General features: G+C 54.4%; 1 protein-coding gene across 2 annotated transcripts; it reads left to right on the forward strand.

The window, feature by feature from the left end:
• The first annotated feature begins 7,352 nt into the window (after window positions 1–7,352).
• Window positions 7,353–13,147, forward strand: ISL2 (ISL LIM homeobox 2). Of its 2 annotated transcripts, none has more exons than XM_070620892.1 (6): window positions 7,353–7,566; window positions 8,445–8,634; window positions 8,880–9,142; window positions 10,917–11,200; window positions 11,817–11,984; window positions 12,361–13,147. In XM_070620892.1, the coding sequence occupies exons 2-6, from the start codon at window positions 8,462–8,464 to the stop codon at window positions 12,475–12,477; spliced, it is 1,005 nt and encodes a 334-aa protein (XP_070476993.1). In that variant the 5' UTR covers window positions 7,353–7,566; window positions 8,445–8,461; the 3' UTR covers window positions 12,478–13,147. The 2 variants fall into 2 exon arrangements, with proteins under 2 accessions (XP_070476993.1, XP_008541125.1); XM_008542903.2 differs by having other exon boundaries at window positions 7,388–7,621.
• Window positions 13,148–18,383: the final 5,236 nt, after the last annotated feature.

Below are 18,383 nucleotides of genomic sequence, written 5' to 3' on the forward strand. Positions count from 1 at the left end.
CTGGAGAAATAAGTTAAAAAAGAGGCATCATTAACATTCAAGTCAAACTGAACTCTCACAGCTGACAGTTCCTCTCATGTGAATCTAGAAATACTGCTAAAGGGAAATGCTAGGACCACACGAGTCCTGGCAATTCTGATTCCTCACCCACGTTCCCTGACTCGTGGTCCCTGGAGTTCTGTTGCACAGCAGAAAAAAACCTGAAGTCACTTCCACACCAGGAGAATGCAAGTCACAAAGTAGGATTATTCCCTACAATACTGGTGTCTGTATCTCAACACAGATGGGTTTTTCAATATCTTTAACAAGTAAGTTATAAGTGAATGCTATTCTCTTCCTCTTTCCTCGGGATTACAAATAGAAATTCTTCCCTTCACCCCATGTCAATGGCTGAGAGTAACCTATCATCATCCACCCCCTCCTCCAAACCAGCCTTCCTCCTGACCTGCCCATTTCTAGGGAGGAGAGAGGAGCAGGCCACGAAGACCACATACACATCTTCTTCCTTTGCCCTTCCTCCATGCTCTGACTCACTTCCTTGTGACCTCTTGCCTCACTGCGCTCATCCCTGTGCCAATCTTTCTACAGCACAATGCCATGTCCATGCCATTTTCCCATGTGAATCTCTTCAGCACAACAGCAGGATCACAGAGTGTCCCCTTTGCTGAGAGAATTCCCTCAGAATCCTCATCCTGGCACCAGAGGCAGGCAACTTCCCTTTCAGTGTTTTGCTCATACTGTCTCCTCCATGACAGTCCATCTGCATGGACCTGCCTTGGGTGGCTATGGGGTCTTCCCTGTCTCTTTGGCTTTGCTTGTGCCACTGCCCATATTCATTCCTGCCTCAAGCCTCTCCCAGCTGCTCACATTTCCCCCAAAAAGCCCTTGACTCACACATCTCCTCCTCCTGTCTGCGAGGACGTTCCCTCTTCCAAGCAGACTTTCCTGCTCCTTTTCTGCCTAAAAGAATCATAGTCATCCTAAAGGGCACAGGTGAGATGACTTGGGCGCCAGGAAGCCTTTCCAACCATCCCAGTCTATACCCCCTCCTTTGTGTTCCTGTTACAGCCCTAGATCATGGCTCTATTGTAGCACTCTTCAGAGTGCTGACCCTAAGTCAAAGGTAAACAAAGCTGGACACTAGGTAAAGTGGCAAGGACAGATGTCAATCAGTAATACACTTCTGCAACAGGGAAAAGAGACCAGCATGACTGAACCCAACTTCAGTTTGTACGGAGGTGACCCAGACTTTTAAAGGGAGAATAAAGGAATAGGGAGGAGGATGAGCAGGGGCTCAGTAGAGTCAGGGAAATGAAAATTACAAAAAGCAGGAAGTAGGGATTGGTCCATGAGAAACCCATCTGAGTTTGCTAACTGGTGCTGATCCAAGGCAGGCTCCTACGTTCCCACAGAGGCTGGGAGACAGGGATCCTATCTTCAGATAATTGGCTGGAACAAGTAGTAAATTATTTTGGCAGCCTTCAGTTTTCCCAGGGAGGCATTTTATGAGGGGCGAGGGTCATCCTGGGGATGTGGTCCTGAGCTGTTAGAAACTATGTCAGTGTTTTGCTAAAGTCTTCATGGGCCAAGGTTGAGGCCTAGTTAAGAAGAGGGCTCAGATGAGCCTGGCTAGAGATTGTCAAGTAGAGAATCTTTGTCACCTGCCATCATCCATCCTCTTTTCTTCCCCACTGCTCTGCCTGTTTCAGTGGAGGGCACCCTGTCCATCCAGGGCCCCAGCCTGAAGCCTGGCCCATTTGGCAAGAGGCTGACCTCTCTGCAAAACAACCATCCAATCCTGGTTTGGTGAATCTATTCCCTTTGGAGCTCATTCTCTCCTCCTTTCCTTCCCTCCCTTTCTTTCTCATTTTGCCCAATAACTGCATCTCGGCAAGGGAAGTGACAGTTCTAGAAGAAAACTGAACACTAGAAGGTATGCCCTGTGAAGCTACAGACTGGCAGAAGCCAGTCAGGAACACCCTGGGCCAGACTGCTTAGAACCACTCCCAGGCCACGCTGAGCCAGCTGGGGTGCCCCCTTCTGGAAAGATAGGAAAAATGCAAGCCTTCTGAAAGCAATGAGGCACAGCTCCTTCCCATGGCCCCCTCCCCTCCCAAGATCTAGGCTTGGAGGGTTATCCCTGCAGCTACCTTCAGGGTGTGATTTGGAAAGAAAGGCTCCCATGTTTTTTTAAAAATGTTCATTTTTCTCATCCTTCTTAGTGATCCTATTGATCCCCCAAGGACAAGTGTGCTATAGACTGTGGGTTTCTTAATACAAAACGACGTTGGCACATGGCTACTAGAAACAAAGCAATAAATAAACAAACAAGACCATTCCCACCTGGACGGACTCAAGTAGCACAAGTCCATAACCAGTCTCATGGACTAGTGGGTTTGAGTCTCAGTCCCACCTTTTACTACTCGTACTAACTGGTGAAGGTTACCGATTTATTCATTTCTGAACTCAATGCCTCAGAGGCAAGGCAGGCTTCATGGGCATGCAGCCTGTGCAATCTGCAGGCCCTGGGCTTTAGAAGCGCCCTACACTTGGTTTAATGCTCTGCCATCACTGTCTTGAAATTCTTAATAACATTTGAGCAAGGGGCCCCACTTTTTCATTTTGCACTAGTATCTGCAAGTTATGTAGCCCATCCTGCTCAGGGAGTTGTTGGGACCTTGAGATGAGACCTTTTATGATTGCTTAGCCCAGGGCCTGACCATGGGCCAAGGTTGAGGCCTAGTTAAGAAGAGGGCTCAGATGAGCCTGGCTAGAGTTTGTCAAGTAGAGAAAGTTTGCAAGTGCACAGTGAATGTTAGGGAGAGAGAAAGGGGCTCGGGAAGGAGGAACAGGGACCCAGCAGTGCCACTGGGTATCTGTTTGCTCAAAGGGAGTCAGGTGGGGGGCAGGCAAGGGAGCCTCAGGAGAGAGCAGGGGCTTGGATATCAGGAGGCCTGGAATCTGAGCCTGACTTGCCAAGTTTCTCTCTCTTCCAATGCCTTAGCTGCTTTCTCTGAAACATGGTACCCAGCTCCTACCCCCAAATTGAGCTGTCAGGAGCCTATGGCAGGTGATGAGTGAACACTGAGGCCCTTTCTGGCCTGTTCTATACAACATCTCCAATTGCCTTTGGAAAAAAGTAGAGTCCTACAGGCATGGGGCGGGAGGAGGACGGAGGCAGGAGCCAGAGGAGAGGACTGGTCCTCAGGTGGGTAATGGCAGAATTCCATCCCCAAGGACTCCAGCCGGAAGAGACCTGGTCTGGGTCAGGGGACCTGGCTTCTGGCTCCTTCTTTGTCACTTACATGCTGGGTGAGAGGTCCATGGGCATCAGTTTCCTTTCTGATACTTATGTTGAGGATTAATGCTCCTACCTCTGGCAACAGCTCCATCTGTGTTGGGTGGGCATTGCATCTGTGGTACCCCTTTTGTGACTGATTGGGAGGCAAGGGCATGTAATGATTCCATAAGCAGGCTTTGGAGGCAAAAAGCCTGGTTCAAATCCTGGCTCCACTAGCTATGTAACTTGGGACAAATGACTTAATCTCTCCATGCCTCAGCTTTCTTATCCATGAACTAGGGATCATTTTAACAATAGCAACTCCTTCCTGGCATTGTTGTGAGGATAAGGGCAGTCATGTGTGTGAAGATGGCCCCAAGTGAGAGTCCGTATGTTAGCCAGTATGATACTGAAGATATAAGTGAGGCCCAGCATTCCTCCCCATACATGTGATTCCATGAAAAATAGGAGACAAAACATCTCCATGCAGGAGGGGTTCTCCCAAGTGGGTAGGAATGGGAAGGCAGTTAGTGGGGAAGTCGAGTATGTGTGTGCATGTGTGTGCCTGTGCATGCGTGGGCCTGTAGCAGCTGTCTGGGCCCCCCAAGCAGGGATCTGTGCTTGCACGAGCAGGCAGGGAGAGGATGACCACTTCTTTGGGCTGCAGTTTCTTCTCTGTCAAACAAGGGCCTGGAAGAGAAAGTCTCCAAAGGCTCTTCCAGTTTTCTGGTTCTAGAGTTCTAGAAGGAAAGAAGAAAAAAAGGAAAGATGGAAGGACTGACTAAGCAAAATGGTAAAATAGTAAAGGCTGGTTTGTTTCTGGTGACCTGACCTGCTTTAGTGATCCCCTCCCAGCCCCAGGCCGCCAGGTCTCATGATTTCCTGTTCTTTCTCTCAGGTCTTGTTCCCAGAATAGGAGCTGCTGTCACTGGAGTGTGAATGACCACCTGTTCTTCTATTCTTTCTCAAGGATCTTTGCACAGTAAGCCTATCTTTTAGGGGAGTTGTGAGCAGAGTTTTAAGCAGCAGTGATGTGGTGGGGGAGATTTAAGGAGAAGGAATCCAAGGAGACTTCTCTGTGCTTCTGAAATCTTCCTAGGAGAAGGGTCATAGCCAGGCTAGTTCTATGGGATAATGCAGAGCTATGGAGTTCAAGCTGCCATTCCCAGTAAGGGTAGAGAATGCTCTCAGACCCAGGAAAGGAGGCATCCAAGTCTTCCGTGTACTGCAGCCTGGGACCCTTGGAAGCGGAGAGCAGTGTGACCCCTGTGTCCCCCAGCAAGGGACCCTGGGAATGGCCAGGAGGCAGAGAACCAGCACAGGGCCAGATCAACAGCACCTGTAGCTGTGCTAGGGGGTGAGGTTTTCTCTTCTCCCACCTTAGGGCAGGTCTCCCAGGGGTGGCTGTGATCCAGGAGACCCACATGGAGGGATCTTGAAATGGGTCTCTGGTTTTACAGCTCCAGGGAGGTGTAGGGGGTGAATGGTGGAACCACACCCATGTGGATCTTCAATGGCACTGTGAAAGACAAAAGGGAGATGGAGCCAGGCAGAACTGGCTTTGACCACCAGCTCTGACTGACCTTGTGACCAGAGGCAATCACGTCACCTGTCTAAGCCTCAGTTTCCTCAGGGATTGAATGAGTCTAACACTATGCACCTTACAACGTTGTAAAGACCCAATAGGCTAACAATAGGGGCTTTGCACATGGTCGGGGCTGAACAAATATTAATTCTTGAGCTGGGGCTTCCTGGTATCCCTGGAGAGGTGACCATCTCTCCCATCCTCTGTAATACAGTCTCAAAGGATTGGTTTTTCTGGGCAATAAGGAGGAGTTTCTCCTCTTGGCAGGAGAGGGTTAAATAGGCTGGCTGGAGTCACCCCCTCCTGGCCGCCTGCACCCCTAAGTTATTAATTTGCTTGCTCCTGGCTGGGTACAGGAAATCAGACCAGGCCCAGGGTGGCCTGAGGGGGAGGCCTACGTGCCAGGTGCACCTTCTTGCTCAACAGGAGGAGCGCCTACTCATCACATGCTCCCCATTCCAAGACTCTACCCAGGTACACAGATATCACCTGTACACAAACTCCACACTCAGACCACACTTTCTGATCCTCCATCCCCACAGCAGACACACACAGAGCACGCACACCTGGAAATACACAAAGAAATCATCAGATGACACACACACAGATACACTTAGACCTCCCATCCAGCCCCAGACACTCGCAGGCACGGCACACAGGAAAGGCGCAACATACACAGAGGCTCCCAACACTAAAATACAGCCAGAATGATAATTATCATAGGTGACACAGCTTGCGCACTTTCTATGTGCCAGGTATTGTTCTAGGCCTTTTTCAGAGAATAGTTTAATTCTTACAATAGTAGAGGTAGCTACTATTTTTATCCCCCATTTTGCAGATGAGGAAACTGAGGGACAGGGAAGTAAAATACGATATCTGAGGTCACAAAGCCGCTTGGCACAGACATACGCACAGATGCCCCGCCCCCTCGCTCCTCAACCTCATTTATTTACACAGACACACTCATTCAAACGAAGCATTCTCTCTACCGTGGCCCTGCTCCACACACATTCAGGATGAGCGCTGTTTGGGACGCTAATGGCCAAAGACTCAAGAAATGGCCTGTTGGTAGAGCGGTTGGTATGCTGTGCTGAGGAACCGGACCGGTGAGAAGACTAGACAGACATTCCAAAGGTGGTAGCGGTGGTCAAAAGCCTCTGGAGACCGAAGGGACCGGGTAGTGATTTTGGTGTGCACTGAGGGCCTAGCCCCAGCTCTCCGCAAAGCCGTTCCCTGCAGCCTTGGCTGCACTCATTTCCCGCCCAGCCGCCCAGAGCTTGAGGCCAAGCAGCCTCAGATTGTTAGCAGAAGGGCTGCCGCGTCTGACCGCGCCCTCAGGCCGACCGGCCCTCGGAGACCTGGGCCCCGGTCTGGGATTACCGGTGGAGACGTTTTATCCGCAGGCGCTCACCGGAGCCCCACCCAGGCGCGCACCAAGTTCTTGGTACATCTTTTAATGGTAAAACAACAGCCACTATGAACGGATAAGTGTTATTTATAATTCATAGGCTAGTCTTTGAACCCTTTCGCACAAAACCCAAAGCGATTTCTTTGAAAGAAAGAAATGCCTAGACTCTGCTCAGAAGTCGCGGGTTTTCTAAGGACCGACAAGCCGCTGCACAGATAATAAATTACCCTGTGTGCCACATTTGTTTCTGATTATTTGCGTTGCAGTTGGTTTGTGAAACGAAACAGAAGAGTTTATACAAATCGTTTACTCTGGAAGAGGGACACAAATTCAACCCTAGCATTGTTCCTAGAAGGAGCTGTGCTATTCGGGTGGAGAAAGAATGGAAGGAGTTCGTTGCAAATTACCCGCCCCCCCCCTCAAAAAAAATTCAGGTCAAGCCTCGAATCAGGATCGGTGAGCGTCTTCGGATTCTGCGTCCTGGCGCTAGCCAGCTAATGCTCCAACTTGGAGAAGTTTTCCACGGGCCAGCGGGTGGGGAAGACTAAAAACAGTTTATCCAACCCCACAGTGGTCGTTTCCTCTCCTCTCTCTCTAGCTTGGACCCTGAGAACAAAGGCGTGCGAGAGGAGAAAGGTGACTGACTGGACGGCGATGTCATGTCCCTTGGACCCCCCCTTTCCCCCAGCTCTGGTCCCAAGAGAGTGGATTTTTAATCTTTTTATTTATAAAAGAAGGCAATTTTTAAAACAGAGGCACCCCTGCACTCCCCAGGTATCCATCACCCCGCTTGGGCGCGCCTGGGGACACCAGCCCGCAATTCCAAGAGAAAGCTCAAAGCTGCAGCGGCCCCGGAGCCAGCTCAGCGACGTCGCAAGGGCCAACCAGGATTGTCCGACCCCGGGCCAGATAGAGGATTCTTGTAGATTTCAGGGGAGGGGGCCTGCACTCCATTGTTCACTCCGGGCCAATCAGGGTTTGCCCTTTTCCTTCCAGCCAATCCCCCGTCGCCCCCGCCTTCCACCCAACCCACCCCGCGCGTCAGCCCCCAGGTCCCCACCACCTCCCCCGCATCCCCCGCTGTTCGGGAGAAGCTTCGTGACGCCACAGGTCCCGCCCCCAGCCCAGGCCCCGGGCGAATGCGTGCTGACGTCATGCTGCGTGCGGGCCGGTGCGGAATCGCTCCTTCAACTCCGCGGGGCAGGAGGAGTTAGTAAAGAGCCGAGGCTGGGCGCGCGACCCTGGTCCTTCTGCCCCTGGCCGCACACTTTGCGCACATCTTTTATCTGCATGGTGGATATTATTTTTCATTATCCTTTTCTGGGTGCTATGGGGGATCATTCCAAGAGTAAGTCTTTCTCTGTGTGGGTGTGTGTGTGTTTAATATGCAATATTTCTAATGCAGAAGAATGTTTAGCGGATTCTACAAGTGGCTTCTGTTTGACAGGATAATGAGAGAGAAAACAAAACGAATGCATTTCTCCTACGGGACCGCTTATCCTTTGGAATCCTGTTGTTTAATTGATAATTAAACACTCTTTCTCAAGCCTGCTAGGCTGACCTCAGGATGTGAAACCTCCTGTTTTGCGCTAAGGCAATTAGGTTTGATTTAGGGATGTGGGGTTTTTTTTGGTTTACTTGCTTCTCTTTTGGTCTTTCAAATAAGTACGATTTCTTTAGCTTGATCTCGGATAGTTAAGCTAAGAAATGTCGGAGAGGATGAGCAGAGATGCTGCTAAAAGCTGATGTGTCTGTGTTGGGATAGGAGGGAGCCGCTGGCAGCGGGGTGTACGGACGGAAATGCCGGCACATCACCGTTCAGTATGGATGCGGTGGCGTCCGCAGTGCTTAAATGTCTATTTACTCTTTTTTCTCACCTACGTGTTAGCTTTTAGTTAAAAGATACGTCGATAAAGCCACTGTGTCCAAATGAATCTAATAGCGAAAAGAATTTTTTTAGGGGTGGGGGACAAAAAGCCTTTACAAATTCGGAAGATTTTGTGTTTTCGTTTCCAATTGTCCGGTCTTTAGAAAGCCCACTGCCTTTCCCCTGTCGCGATTCTTGAAAGAGAGCGAGAGAGCGATTGGGTTGGGCTGGGGCTGGAGCGGCCGAGGCCGACCTGGGTACGGGCAGCCAGGCCTGACGCGGGCCCCGCGTCCTTCTCCGGCAGAGAAGCCCGGGACCGCCATGTGCGTGGGCTGCGGGAGTCAGATCCACGACCAGTTTATCCTGCGAGTGTCGCCCGACCTCGAGTGGCACGCCGCCTGCCTCAAGTGCGCCGAGTGCAGCCAGTACCTGGACGAGACGTGCACGTGCTTCGTGAGAGACGGGAAGACCTACTGCAAGCGGGACTACGTCAGGTGAGGCCCGCGGGAGCCGGGGCTCGGGGATGGCGGCCCGGCGGCGCGCCCGGGCCGGGGAAGGCCGCCCCCACCCCGACCGCGTGCCGCCGCGCGCCTCGGGGCCCGGGAACTCCCCGAGGGCCGCTCCCCGCAGCCTCCCCTGGGCCACAAAGCGTCCTGGGCGCGCGTGCCCCGAGCCGACTGGCTCAGGTGGCGAGGCCGGCCGCAGGCCCGCGCTGACACCGCCCGCCTTGGGCCCGTAGGCTGTTCGGCATCAAGTGCGCCAAGTGCCAGGTGGGCTTCAGCAGCAGCGATCTGGTGATGAGGGCTCGGGACAGCGTGTACCACATCGAGTGCTTCCGCTGCTCTGTGTGCAGCCGCCAGCTGCTGCCGGGCGACGAGTTCTCGCTCCGGGAGCACGAGCTGCTCTGCCGCGCCGACCACGGCCTCCTGCTCGAGCGCGCCGCGGCCGGCAGCCCGCGCAGCCCCGGCCCGCTTCCCGGCGCCCGCGGCCTGCATCTCTCAGGTAAGCCGCGCGCGCCGGTGTGAGTGTGTGCGCGCGCGTGTGTGCAGGGGGCTTGTGCTCCGACGAAAAGTTGTCACTCGTGTGCGGTTCGGTTTGTCAGGATTGTATGTTTCTGTGTGAGTGCAGAACTGTGTGCTGGGAACACGGCTGAGAGCGTGTGTGCCAGGGGAAAAACTGTGGGTCAACGTGAGCCAGGATTGTGTCTGAGTGTCTGAGAGTGAGGGAAGTGTGGAGAATTGTGTTCGCCGTGGTCAGGAATACGTGGGACACAGTACTAGGAGCAGGAGGGTGAATGACAACGGGGAATCTGAAGTGGTGCCTGTCTGGGGAACTTGCACTGGGAATTTCAAGCAAGATGTGTTACTGCCAGAGAGGAAAGATAGGTTTGCCTGGGGGTACGTGTATCAGGAATACAGCTCCCATCCTAGAGCTAGGCCTGGGCTCAGCCAGCCGGGAGCTCCCCGCTGAAGACGGCTCCTGAAGGCCAACCACCCAACAAAGAGCGGGTGTCTGTGTTTGTGTTTTGAGGCCCAGTTTGATGAATAACTTAGCCGAACGCTTCTCAGTAGGGAGGGGGCGGAGGCCCGGCGACTCGGGCATCAGAGGAAACACCTCAGGGGATGCTCTGGGTCTTAATCAGGAGCTGCTCAAACATGGGGTCTGAGTGTGTGGTTAGGGAGTGGGGACGGCGTCCCAGGCCAGGCAGCCGCGGACGTGAAGCACCAACCTCTAGACCAAGCTGAGCCTCTGGGTGCTTTGTGGTCTTGTAGTGCTCCTGCCCTTTCTGGTTCTGTTTCCTCCCCTATAGAACGAGGGAATTGGGCTGGATGGTCTATTTGTAAATATTTATCTAGACCTAGAAATGCCTGGAAGAGGAATATAAATTCACACAGTGCGGCGTTCATCCGTGGGTATGTAGACCTGGTTAGGAAGGGGGTGTGAAACAGGATGAAGCTGGTGTTGACTGCACCCAGTTCTCCGACCTCGGAGGGGCACCCTTTTGTTTGTTGCAGGCTGAGGGCCGCGGGAATCAGGCTCTATTTACCCGGGGTTGATAGAACCTAAGGCCAAGCGAGGAGAGTGCTAGCGGCTGCGCGCGGGCTGGGAGGGCGGACAGGCCGCAGCGCCAAAAATCCTGGAGCCTTGAGGGAGGAGGCCCGAGGGCTGGCAGGGAAGAACCGTTCCGGTCCCTGGGGCCCATCCGCGCCCCAGGCTGGGTCTTTGCGACACATGGCGCGGCCTTGTCCGAGTGGCCTCTGAACAAGGGGGAAGGGCTCTCGCGGGCCCCCGGGAGCGTGAGACAAGCCCCCCATCCCGAAGCAGAGCGGCGCTCCGGGTCCGCGTCGACCCACTTCCCCCTCCAGAGTCCGGGGCGCGCCTCCTTCCTCTTCCTCTGAAACTCCGACTTCTTCCGGAGGGCTTCCCTCGTCCCGCGGGGCCCACGCGGGCGTTCCTAGCGCCCAGTAAGTGGAGGAGGCTCAGCCCCGAGCGGCCACTCCTGTCCCGCAGGGGCCCAGCGCGGAACTCCCACGCTCCGCTTGCGCTTCAGGGAGATCGCTGCGGGGACAGTTGGGGGACAAGGGAGGGACGAGAACGCACACCTCCCTCCGGGTAGGGCGAACAGATGGAAAGGGAAAAGAACAATAAAACGAAATAAACGGAATAAAAGAGAAACGAAATCGGGCCTCGGAGGGCTCGGCCGCCGCGGGGCGGGGCACTGGGCGGGCGGGTGGCGGCCCCTGGCTCACCGTGTCTCGACCCCCTGTCATCGCAGATCCCGGGGCGGGCCGGCAGGCTTCGCTGCGCCCGCACGTGCACAAGCAGACGGAGAAGACGACCCGCGTGCGGACCGTGCTCAACGAGAAGCAGCTGCACACTCTGCGGACGTGCTATGCTGCCAACCCGCGGCCGGACGCACTCATGAAGGAGCAGCTGGTGGAGATGACTGGCCTGAGCCCGCGGGTCATCCGCGTTTGGTTCCAGAACAAGCGTTGCAAGGACAAGAAGAAATCCATCCTCATGAAACAGCTGCAGCAGCAGCAGCACAACGACAAGACGGTGAGGGACCAGGTGCCAGAGGAGCTGGTCGGGTGGAGCCTCGGGTGCGCCCCGCGGCATCTGCGTGCCCTTTTCTGGGTGGGCTCTGGGGAGATCCAGGGGGAACTGGATTTTCCAAAGAGCGTGTGTTTGGGCTTTCAGAGCAAGGCTTACCTTGGGGTTTAAGTCTCCTTAATTACTGTATCTGAGGTAGGCTCTTCTCATTGACCCAGCGACGCACCTGAGTTCGTGGTCCTGTGCGCAGCTCGCAGCCCAAGGCAGCATAGTTGTGCAGCGCCCGCAAGTCAGGGCGGGTTGTGTCCTTCTCTTGGCATGACTCGGTTTGAACACTTTTCCTCTGCATGCCTAGAGACGGATTGGGAAGGCATGTCTCGTGTTCCCTTGCCCTGTTGGCTCCCAGTACTGAGGCTGGCCTGGCCTAAGGTGGCGGGTTTTCCGGCTTCAGGGTATTCCCGGTAAAGGAGGGCTTACTCGGGTGCGGTCGAGTGTCCGCCTCCGCTAGACCGCTTCAGGCCCCAAATAATGCGCCAGTGCCTGGGGCCCCAGTCTCAAAGGTGTTGGGAAACGCCAGGACCTACTCGAGCGCCCCCCACCCCCCTTTCTACTTGTCCCGCAGAGTCTCCAGGGACTGACCGGGACGCCCCTGGTGGCGGGCAGCCCCATCCGCCATGAGAGCGCCGTGCAAGGCAGCGCAGTCGAGGTGCAGACGTACCAGCCGCCGTGGAAAGCTCTCAGCGAGTTCGCCCTCCAGAGTGACCTGGACCAACCCGCCTTCCAGCAGCTGGTGAGGCTCAGCCCTACCGGCGCGACCTCAGGGCTTCGGGGGAGGTGGGATTTAGCTACTAAACCACGGTGGGAATGGGGGGCTTTCCATGGACTGAGGGGCTGGGGACAGCGCTAGGCGGGGGTGGGTGGGTGGTAGGGGGAGCTGCAACCATTCTCAGCCCATAATTCGCTCTAAACCAGGTCTCCCTGGATTAAAGCGCTCGCAGGAGAGGTGGAGGGATTAACCAACTCGCGCCCCCGCCCTAATATCCCTGCGTGCGCTTGGGGACCAGCCAGCGGCTCGACCCCATAGGACACTCGACTCGGAGCACGCGGCCGGGGAGCACCAGCTCGGGCGTGGCTTCACCTGCTCTTTCTTGTCTCCACCACCCCAGGTATCCTTCTCCGAGTCTGGCTCGCTAGGCAACTCCTCTGGCAGCGACGTGACCTCCCTGTCCTCGCAGCTCCCGGACACCCCCAACAGCATGGTGCCGAGTCCCGTGGAGACGTGAGGGGGACCCCTCCCCGCCAGCCCGCGGACCTCGCATGCTCCCTGCATGAGACTCACCCATGCTCAAGCCATTCCAGCTCCGAAAACTCTCTGGTCTTTGTAATTATTGTTATTGTTATTTAAAGAGAGAGGACTGACAGACGCGGTCAGGACAGCCAAAAGCGCCAAGACGCAGCCTGCTTTCACCAGACCAGAGAGCCCAGCTCCGAGGACTTTCATTTTTTCAAAACCAGAATTTGGGATTTACTAGCGTTAGGGCTGCCCTCTCCTCTCCCTCGCTGCGCGGGGCCGCCGCCGCTCTGTCCTCCCCCCACCTGCCCCGCTCCGCGTGGAGAGCGCGCAAGGCCCCTCCCGCGCTCCGCCGGCCCCCAGCTCCACACGCGGGCCCCTGCCCCACCCGGCCCCGCGCTCCCGGGCGGCTTCGCGGGGCTCTAGCGGGGAAGAGGACGGGGACAAGCCAAAGGAACGGACACTCAGTCCCCCAAAGCGCATGATTGCCGGACAAAAGTAGAAATGAGACTTTCTTTGAAAATGTTTTAAATTATCAGTCGACGGAGGACAGAGTGTGTGAGCCTTTGCCGAACAAAACGTAAGTTATTGTTATTTATTGAGAGAATAGCCAGTTCATAGTGGGACGAATATTTTGATCTTAATAAAAAAAACAAGCCGTCGAGATGCTGCTCCGGTGTGCTGTTGGCGCAGTGGGAGGGCCGTGCGCACGCGGCTCGAGGCTCGGGGCGTTTCAACGAAAACAAGGCCCGGCGGAGTCCGCGGCCCGGCCCGGGCGGGGCCCCGCGCTCGTGCCCGTGCCTCGCGCGCCGCGGGCCCGCGTGCTCCCGCTCGGCCGGGGCGGGCCTGGCGGGCCTGGCGGGCATTGGGCGCCCAGCGTGGGGCGGGGCTGGGCCCGCGCGCCCCGAGTGCAGCACCGCGGCCGTCCCGGAAGCCGGCGCGCTCCTGCGGGCGGCCCCGCCCCCTGCCCCGGCGCCGCGCGGCCGCAGCTCTCCGGACGAGTGCGGCCTCCGGGTTTGGGCGGGAAACCTGCGATGCTCGCGTGGCGGCCGCTCGGCGGACTCCAGCCCGTGGTCGGACGCGCGAGGGCGAGTCTCGTTCTCTCTTAGCCTTGCTTCAGCTTCTGGAGCCGCACCCCGCCTGGCGCCCTCGAAGGCCCGGTCTGGCTCCCTCGCTCCATTTTCGCCGGTGCCCTCCGCCCTCTGGGCGAGGCTTGTCCCGCCGGCCTGGAGGCCCGAACCCGTACCCCAGGGGCCTCGCCCTCCTGCCACTCCGGTCCTGTCGCCGAGCAGCGAGGCCAGCCCGCGGGTGAGCGAACAGGGGGCCAACCCCGGCCGGATCCGGTGGCTGTGACGGCTTGTCCTCGGCGCTGTCCCCAGAGTGGATGCGCGACGTGATCAATCTCGCTGCATTTATTAATTTCCCCGTCTAGACAGAGGAGAAGGCCGGGCGGCGGCTCCTTATCTCCATTTGGCATCACCTGCAAGCGATACACTGAAGGAGCCACAACAAGCCCCCGCTAGGATCGCGGCTGCTGAGGAAAATAAGTCCACCCAGAACCAGTCTGGCGTGTCCTTGGTTTATTTTCTTTCCAGACCCGAAATGCAGGGGCGGGGGATGGCTTGGGTGGAAGGGGGCTGGGAATGGCCCCTGGATATGCCGTGCCCAGGTCACTTGGTGTGACATTTCAAACCCCTGCGACTTGTTTTCTTGAAAACTGGCTTTAGTGATCGCAGGAAATAACCGAGAGATACTGAATCTCCAGCAGGCCCCCGGGCAAGCACAAAAAACGGGAGGCTCAGGTTTTACCCTTCACAAATATTTAACCCTTTGGCAACCTGGGACAGTTCTTTTCCCAGACCAGCCCTCACTTGGTGGACTCACAAAGCTTCCAGCCTAACCGTCAATCCACTACTCTTGAATCTCTGGTGTTGGGTTTCCGTTTCCTTGTCCCGCGAGTTAAATGACAAACAAGTATATCCTTCTTTGTCCGGGATTTATTTTGAAAGAGGGCAATGCCCTAACCGAGTAGGGGACAGTTGCCATCTTAGCTCTGGTAGAGTCTGGAAAGGAAAAATGTGGTCTGAGGGGCAGCTGTGGTCGCTGGATAGAGGAGTAGATGTCTTCTGTTAAAAAGCCATGGGATACTTGGATGGCCAGAGGCCACTGTAGGTTTTTCACCAGAGCTGATGGCAGGATTCCTTACCCCAACCCCCATTAGAGATGGAAAGCTGGAAGACTGGCTGGCAATTATTGAAAGAAAATGGGAGGAGGTGGGAAAATTGAGCTACATTTATACTTTACTTCCTGAACGTCAAGGTGATGCTAGCACAAAAATTAAATAGAACATTCCATTTATTCAGGACTTACTTAGGAAATGGTGCTGCAAACTTAGAGATAAGGGAAGAGATATGTAGGGTTAATGAGGACCAGCTTTACCTCTGGAGTGCCCAGAAACGGTTTTAATAATCAGAGTTAGGTTTTTTGAGGCTTCGTTCCCTTAACTTAGACCATTCCCTCCCAAACAGACATAGAGATATTTCCTTTTACCTTCTGGCTGGCTATGGGATAGGGGGCTAACCTTCCCAGAAGTCTTACTTTCAAAAACTTTTGATTTGTCCAGAATATTGGATTTTGTCATTTTTTAGAAGGAAATAGGTTCTTGAATAAAGAATTTCCTTAATGGTTGTTGTTAGCTCTGCATTTTTACCTTTGACAGACTACAGTATTTTGATGCTACAAATGGAAACCTCTGCCCATCTAATTATAGTCATCTCTTCCCTTGTCATCCATAGATCAAAAATCTAATTCCCGTTTTTGATGTTTGTGTATGTCTGTTTTTGAATATTGGGAAATTACCCAGATGAAAGTGGTTACTGTGTATTGGGATGTCTGCATCTATCTGTATTACTGTAGAAAACATCACAAGCTCTTCTCGTGTAGTTTGTTACTAGCCACCCAAAGAGCTGCATCGTTTACCTTGTGGGTTTCCAGGGAAAGGGTTTGACTTTGAAACCTTATTACAATGGTCCCTGGTGAGGTGTCAGATCTACGGTTGGTTAGTTACATTAATAAATATCAATTTTTACTGGTTCCCAGGTCATCTTTAAACATCTTCTGTAATACAGTAGGGATTTCCTTGTAAATTAAATTACCTGTAACGGTTACAAGTGTTGTATTTTATGCTTACTGAACTTTTATAGTGAGATACCCAATTGTGTAGTAAAAGGCAGTTCAATAAAAAAGGCCATAGGTGGAAAATGGAAGTTAGTTATTTAACTAGATTCATTTTAGAATAAGATTTTCTCAGAAGATTTATCTAATAATTTGGATAGCTCTGTGTAATTGAGGCAGGAAAGGGATTCCCAGAGATGGAAAAGTTTATGGCTATTATACCACAAAGTTTAATACATATTGAAAGGCTGCATAATTCTGGGAAATTCAGTCCCTTTAGCAGTATTCGCAATGAGCTTTAGTATTTAATGGGTTGTGGAACAGAAATCAGACTTTCAGTTTTGAATATGTAATAATTTAAGGCTTAGTTTTGTCAGAGCTGCGAATACTGGGTTGAGATAAGGTATTGTCTAAGAGCGTTCCCTAGAAAATGTGAGATTCTGCCACTGCTGCCGAGGGGAGGGCATAAATTGCCACACATTTCGTTAGCTGTGTTTTCCCATACAAGTGTTCACCAAAGAGAACAAGAGAATTAGCTGAATAATAGCATGATAGAGAGAGGAAACAGTGACTGAATAATAAACTATTTGCAGAGAAGTTCCCAATGGAGTTGTGATAAAAGCAGGAAATTCAGAGTTTATTAAGCTGATGTAGGGAAGATTAGAGGCTTTTAAATATGGGTCTGATTGATGTAAAGGTAAACTTTTTTCAAGATACGGGATTCAGTGCAATAACGAGGATTGTGTGACCAATCTATAGACTATCACCTTGTTGATGGAGACTGCGTGGAAGATCCAGATAAATGGAGCTAGACTGACAGTAGTGTGTAAGGGGAGAGAAAAAGGGCACAAGGAAACACTCCACTGGGATCCAGATGTGGAGTAGGGTGGGAAGTAGCTCAATTTATAAAGAACGTTTGGGGCCCCACAGCAATCATGCTGGAGACGCAGGAGTGCTAGGTGAGTTCAGCCTTGGGATGAGGGCACCTCCTGGTCAGGAAGGTCAGCAGCAGGGAGTGAGCGGAGGAGTAGGAGTTAAGGAAGGCTGAGTTTCCCGACTGGAAAACAGAATATTTAAGGGAGTGGTTTGAGTACAGAAGGCAGGAGACCCTTGTGTTGGGGGCGTGGGAACAGCTAGAGAGAAGTGGAAGAACAGGGGTGGTGAGGAGTAATCCTTTCCCAGATTAATGAGACCCGAGAATTTAGAAAGCATGGCAAGGAGCTCTGAAAGAAATGACCCAGGTGGTTTGCCCAGATGCGCTCGGAAAGCAAGGAAAAAATAGTAGGGGAGGCGAGGTCCGGACCTAGGCTCAACAGAAGCCAGGTTCAGGGTTCGAGGTCATGGCGCCCCCGACTGCCTGGAGGGAGGGAGAGGATCCGGAACTCGGCAGGAAGCGGCTCCAACATCCTGTTGGGCGTCCGGGGTGACGAGCCCTGCAGAGCTCCCGGGAAAGCAAGCTGCCGCCAGGAGCAGGAAATTCGGTTGGGCAACGGCATTGGGCATTCAAATGTCGCTATTCCCGGACCTCGGGCAGCTTTTTCCTATTTGGCTCAAATTGTGGGCTCTAAAGCCCGGGAGAATTTGTTGCTTTGGCCCCGGCTGTGCCCAGGCGCAGTCAGCTTTACAAGCTGGACCCAGCAGAGGCCTTTCGCCTCCTCCTGGCGTGGTCCACCTGTGGCCCCTGAGCCTCGAGAGATCCAGGATGCGGCCCCCGCCCCGGGAGAAAGCCAGTGCGTGGCACTCGTCCCCGCAAATTCGAGCAAGATGTGCCGGCGCTCACCTGCGCGCGGCGCTCTCCCCACCCCTGGAGACTTCAGAGGTCATAAAACCCAGGGGAGTTAGAGCCTAAATCACTCTGGCCCGGCGGAACGAACGTTGAAGGAGAGACTTGAGACCTACAGAAACCGCGCCGGTCGGGAGTCACCGAGGCGCCCCCAAACCCGGTCCTCGCAGGCTCCCCAGCCAGGTGGAGCCGGGTTTGTCTTTTATCAACCCCTCTCCCCTCCCGGACGAGGGGGACAAGTGAGACCATTCAATTAAATGTTTAATTGCGAATTCTGGTATCGTTTCTGGGAGGTTAATCACAGCTAGCTCAATTATTTATGGTTTTTTGGCAAATTTCCGACCAGATAAGAAGTATATTCTATTGTGGAGCTTCTTGCAGGAAATCCTATAAATATTTGATTATTCCTTTCAGCTACAGGGATTCTGCGTCCACACCACAAGACGCTTGGGGCAAACGGGATTTGGGAACTATCTCCTGGTTGGGGCGCCCTGGACGGCTCCTGGTTGCCGAAGGAGCAGGCACGAACACCTGCCTCCTCCCGCTACCTCGGGCCGCCGTGGATCCGGGGCCGCCGTCCGGGAGGAGGGTGCGGGCGCCGGAGCCCGGCCCCTTGGCCTCCGGGGGCGCGGCGCACAGCCCCGCCGCGCGGCTCCAGGTGTTTCTGCGCGCGCCGCGGCGGGAGTCGTGGGTCCTGGGTCCTGCTCCCCGGCGCTCCCGGCCGAGTCGCCGCCCGAGCCCTGGGTGTGGGCTCCGCCGAGGCGGGAGGAGCTTCCCGAGAGCCGGTCCCACTGGCTTCGGAGCTGGCGGTCCCGGCCCTCCGGCCCCGGGAAGACTCTCGGGTCGGGGCCCCGGCTAGGCTGCGACCCCGCCGCCCTAGCGTGCGGAAGACGCGGGGCCCCGCGGCTGCGGGAGGACGGAGCGCACAAGGATGCGTTAGC

The sequence above is a fragment of the Equus przewalskii genome, chromosome 1 (genome assembly GCF_037783145.1).
Source record: "Equus przewalskii isolate Varuska chromosome 1, EquPr2, whole genome shotgun sequence".
NCBI classification, from domain to species: domain Eukaryota; kingdom Metazoa; phylum Chordata; class Mammalia; order Perissodactyla; family Equidae; genus Equus; species Equus przewalskii.